General features: G+C 34.1%; 1 protein-coding gene across 1 annotated transcript; it reads right to left on the bottom strand.

The window, feature by feature from the left end:
- Positions 1-2,337: 2,337 nt before the first annotated feature.
- On the bottom strand, positions 2,338-4,779 carry LOC139823080 (uncharacterized). The gene is made up of 4 exons (XM_071795359.1): positions 3,859-4,779; positions 3,618-3,764; positions 3,390-3,499; positions 2,338-3,186 (listed from the first exon to the last, which is right to left on the bottom strand). The coding sequence occupies exons 2-4, from the start codon at positions 3,700-3,702 to the stop codon at positions 2,941-2,943; spliced, it is 441 nt and encodes a 146-aa protein (XP_071651460.1). The 5' UTR covers positions 3,703-3,764; positions 3,859-4,779; the 3' UTR covers positions 2,338-2,940.
- Between the last annotated feature and the right edge of the window lie 498 nt (positions 4,780-5,277).

Raw genomic sequence — 5,277 nt, 5'->3', positions numbered from 1 at the left:
TTCACAGATTGTTCTATTATTCCGTCTGAGTATCTCTATAAAATTTGAGCACAATTCTCTTATTGGTTTAAAAGTTATTTGATTTTTTTGTTTGCATTAATTTTTATCGGGATTGGCTGCACCAATCTTATTCGGACTAGTCGAAATCGAAAGCTTGTATCGACATTGTATTTAAAAAATGTCGTTAGATTTTTTATTACGGGTTTAGTTTCTGAGATATTTTAATCAGAAGTTTATTGACGTATGAAATTTCTTCTTATTCTTATAATTTGATGAGGAAGTAGCTACGAATTATATCAAATTTTGTACATATGCTAATGAAACTATGATAAATATTCGTACAAAAGTTCATTTTGATCCACTTACTCGTTTAAAAGTTATTTACCTAAAACTGTAGCAAAATGTGGTCAGTACGCTGCATAACCCATTTTAGTCTATGAGACTTGGCAACATCGCAGTGAGGCAGTACAGATCAATATATTGAAAGTGTAAACACTTAGAGTCGATATCGAAATTTTATCGAAATTTTTTACGATATTTAACATTTTTCGGCATTAATTGATTCCGCGCTTGAAAGGTGACAGGCAGTAATGCCAACGTAGAAAATAATGCGGTGTTGCCATATTTAAAGCTGGCATTAAGGGGATCCTGGAGTGACAACGACACTGACATTATCGGTCTAAGCAATCTTTGAATTAGCTGAACAGAATGGAAAATCCTTTTACACGATTAAAGTACGCACAAAAATGTATAGAGGGCTGTACATCATTTTTTCTGATAAACTAAAAAAAAAATTTATTTATATATAAATATTGTCCTAACCTGACGACAATATTTGCTTTGTACAAAAATTCTACAGTTTTTTTTATAGAAAATAGTGATACAACCCTCTACAAAAAACTGTCAGAAATAATATCGTGCAATTACAAGTAAGATTTGAAGCCTAAAAAAAATATATTACTTAGACCAGTGGAAGATGCAAGGTTAGGTGCTCTGTATGTGTGTGTAAGAATATCGGTGAGCACTTCTTTATCGACGCTGATCGAGTTCGCGGCTACGGCTCCAGCATCCCCTTAAATGGTATATTTTAGGTTTACATTTTGTTTTAAAATTATTAATTAAATATATATAACTTATCACTTTTATATTAAATATATATTTAAATTATTCGATACCTAATAGTAACCGAAAATCGTCTTATAAATTATTCGTTTTTTCGTTTCTTGCAGTTGATTTCAGGGCATTTTCAAGACCAAAATTTTCTGTCGTTGATTACGAAAAATATTAATTATAAATATTCCCTTTTTTGAAGACGTTAAAAATCATGTTATTTTACGATAGTTGAACTTCTTATGTAATATAAATTTATTTATTTTATATTTTAAACGATATAAACCTAAGAAATCTGCAGTTTTCAAATTTTAATCATTTTTTGCTGGTACTGTACAACACAAACATCCTTAAACAATAAAGTAACCTTGATCTGTATATTTGACACAATTTGATCATTTAAAAATGTTTTTTTTTTAGTTCCATTATTGTAATCAACGTGAAATAAGAGATTTGTTAATAATATCATAAATATTAATCTTTCTCACTTACATAATACACGTTACTTCGCACACGGAATCAGCTGCGGGCTCAACACTCTCGGTTGTGATTGGTGGCTGCCAAGTGAGCCGCCGGATCTTCTCCCGCGCTTCTCTTATTATTTAGGATTTTACTTTCACCGAGGATTCTCATTTTTTATTTATAAATATGTGCAATTTGCAGGAATATAATCTGTACTTTCTTTGGTATCCAAATTTTACCGGCTTTTGAGAATTGGTTTTTTTACATGATACGTATGTACAAGTCATAAATTAGATAACATAGAAAACATTTTATCTCAAAAGTCAAATGTTACAAAATAAACGAATTTCTCACGTTTCAAAACGCGGCCTATGTTATTTTTTTAAGTACACAGTTTATATAATGTAATTATGAAGAGATTCTGCACGAGGTTTCATAGTGACGGGGTACAAACTGCTTTGGTGGTAGGGCAAGGATATCTTCTCAGATACTCGGCTAACGGACGATTAGTTCAGTCAAATTAGATCAAAATATAGCGAATAGAAAAAATAACCGATAAAAAGCTATAAATTGGTGGAGATCTTTATCTTGGCATACTATATTGAACATACTGAAAGTCCGGACCTCTATCTGCAGAACTCGATCCGCCATCTTGGAAAAAGTGCTCCAATTCAGTTTTTTCCTCATATCTCGGTAATCGTTGATCCTATCGCAATGAAGGTTATATAAAAAATAAAGCTAATTAAATTCTCTATAAAAAAGGTTCAATACATTTTTTTCGTAACTTTAATAGTTTTTTTGTAATACACAGTTGAATATATGGATATTTATATCACACGTGCGTGGAAAGTGGCCTATTCCGCGCGCGCGATCTGTGCGACAAATAGCCAATTTCCCACGCGAGAAATTCCCCACTCGAACCCGTGCAGGAATGAGATATTCCCGCACGCAGTGCCTCGAGTGAGAAATCTCTCGCGCGTGCGGAATTGGCCATCCGTCGCACAGATGACGTGTGCGCAATAGGCCACTTTCCACGCACTTTGTAATATAAAATAGGGTGTGTAACACGTGCGGGTTGAGAATTGGACACGAGTGCGGAGTGGACGCACGAGCCGAAGGCGAGTGCGATTACCCGCACTCGTGTCCAATTCTCAATCCGCACGTGTCACACAAATAACTATTGTATTTTATGTCTCAGGCTGTCGTAAAAATCACACTCTCACTCATGTCAGTGTAGAATCTGTAAAAAAAATACAAATAGACAAACAATATCAAATGTGCGCGTGATATTTCTCGTGCATATGAAAATTTGGCAACTCTTTACTATTTAAAATTGTAGTACATGACTAGTACTGGGGGTAGCGTCATCTATGTATAAGATTCTTCTGAGCCGTGAGGTTGTGAATCTGCAGGGCTATGATCATCATCTCGATTTTTAGCATCGATCACGAAGAAATCATTGGCAACAATGGCAAACTTTTCAGAATATATGCGATAATAATAGTAGAAGTAATGTGTATTATAAATTTTATTTTTCCAATAGCTCCTAATAGATTGCTTTGCACAAACGTTGAGCGCAAGATCCTGATCCTCCCCAGCTGCCATGCTCAATCGCTGGAACAAAGATTTCACGGGCCGTTTTATTCTACTGTGTCATATGCTATCTACGTATAGTATAGCGTAAATAAATAAGTCGAGCTTGATTCATAGAAAAGTTATTGTATTAAAATTAATTTTATCTTCCGCAAAAATTAGCAAGAGAAATATTACATGAGCGCATAAAAAAAATAAATAATAATGAATAAACGTGGACGAACCACAAACGGATTTGTAACCGTGATAACATCTCCAGTAATATGGTACGAAGTATTCTGAGAACATGAGGCATTCTGTAGCGTCGTAGCACCAGTCGTGCGTCTTGCAACACCTGAAACATTACATTCCATTGATATTTGTACTCTGTGAAAAGCAATTCAACGATTGTAAATAATATTTCCTTTCTATATAAGCTTAAAGAATGTATAAACGTATATACTGGTCGATACCGTCGATGACGTAACCGAAGAATCCGCAGTAGCAACCGTATCCCTTGTAAGCTAAAGAATTACACCTTGTGGCGCACACTACCATGTTGTAAAGGTGTATCACCTTTTTTTATTCTCGTATGGCCCATGGTCGCTCTTTTACTCATTCTAAAATTACGTAGTCTTCACGTAGTCCGATATTACAAATTGTCAAGTTACAAATTAATAAAACGTTTCCATTACAGTTAGGTCCGCTACTTACGCGGATTGAGGCTTCGTGTTGTTGATTGTCGTCGCATTATTGGACGATATGACGCGCACGTGGACATCCTTGTCGTAAATATACGCGCCGAGGAAGCGCTCCATGAATCGCCTTCGTCACCGACGTAGAGATCCTCCTGATTTTATTAATTTATATCGTTATTCATATACGAATAATGGTAGTCCTTCTGGCGCGTTCTGGCACCTCCAAGTATCTTATAAACATCTGGTGTACCTTTACCTGCAAGAGCCGCAAAGTGCTGATAGATTAAATAAATAGCGTTAGCGAGAGAGAAAGAGAAAGATTGCACCGTAATTCGTCATACTTATATTAATATTGCACCGTCAATTGCATTTACTGCAATCTTTATCTATCGAAAATTTAGCAAATTAAAAATCACTGACTTTCTACAATTTTTTATTATGGTATAAAATACTTAAAAATTATCGTGCAGCTTTCTATACATAAAAGAGCTAAGTGGAGAGTATGCTATCAATACGGAATCAACAGTATGCTATCAACACAGGAATGATCTCTTTTTTAGTAATTCCATCGGTTACTTCTACCGGTGAGTTTGAAATGTATTTCCTGAATCGTCTTGCGCGCGCGCGCAAGTTTTTAACGGTTTCTCGATGATTTTCTAGCCCGCGTTTAAACGCCGAGGGAATTGTAAGGGGCATCCACTCTTTACAGAACGATTGTACGATTGAAATATGAGAGTTATTTTCGACTTATTGACCTTTCTATTACTCCGGTGAGATATGCAGAATATCTTGTGAATTTTATTGCGCTGAGATTATTTTAATGCGTCTCGTAAACTCGGAGAAAAAAAGTGAATTTTTGACTTTGTTAAAAAATACCGATAATCTGCGCATTTTTATATTTGATAAAATTATGTATCTTTTTACGAAAAAAAATTTGTATCTTATCATTAGTTATTCAATAATCATTTTATTATTTTTTGACATGTTTATACGCAATTATTTTTACAGTTATTTTTATTCTGGTAGCGCCAAGGCAATTAAAAGTATCGGTATTTATCTTACGAGCCTTGGCATTTTCTGGCTTCCAAAAAAGTGCCATGAAAGTTGAGTAGAATAAACCGTTGTCGATTTTTATTTAAAGATTTACTTTCCTTTCACATATTTCTAGCAATTTTATAGCTTCAGAGGAAAAAAAATGAAATATCATATCTATATTCACGAGAAATAAAATATATATAACTTCTTCTAAAAATATATAATGTGTTTTTTTTTATAAAAAATAAATGACGCACACATTTTTTTAAATTTTAAATCGTCAAGGAGTCATCATCACAAAGGAAACAGAAATGGGTGATATTTCAGAGAGGAATAATAATAGCAAAAATCTACCATCCATTTCCAAAACAAATATATGATATATTTCTGCTATACGTGG

Source organism: Temnothorax longispinosus, chromosome 12 (genome assembly GCF_030848805.1).
Source record: "Temnothorax longispinosus isolate EJ_2023e chromosome 12, Tlon_JGU_v1, whole genome shotgun sequence".
Taxonomy (NCBI): Eukaryota; Metazoa; Arthropoda; class Insecta; order Hymenoptera; family Formicidae; genus Temnothorax; species Temnothorax longispinosus.
This window is presented reverse-complemented; position numbering and strand designations above follow the sequence as displayed.

Bases quoted from the DNA above. Each gene is read 5' to 3' on its own strand.
- LOC139823080 (XM_071795359.1), bottom strand. From the start codon at position 3,702: ATGGTAGTGTGCGCCACAAGGTGTAATTCTTTAGCTTACAAGGGATAC. The intron at 3,500-3,617 runs GTATCGACCAGT...GTAATGTTTCAG, and splicing joins CTTCGGTTACGTCATCGACG to GTGTTGCAAGACGCACGACT. The intron at 3,187-3,389 runs GTTCGTCCACGT...TCTTTGTTCCAG, and splicing joins CGGTTACAAATCCGTTTGTG to CGATTGAGCATGGCAGCTGG.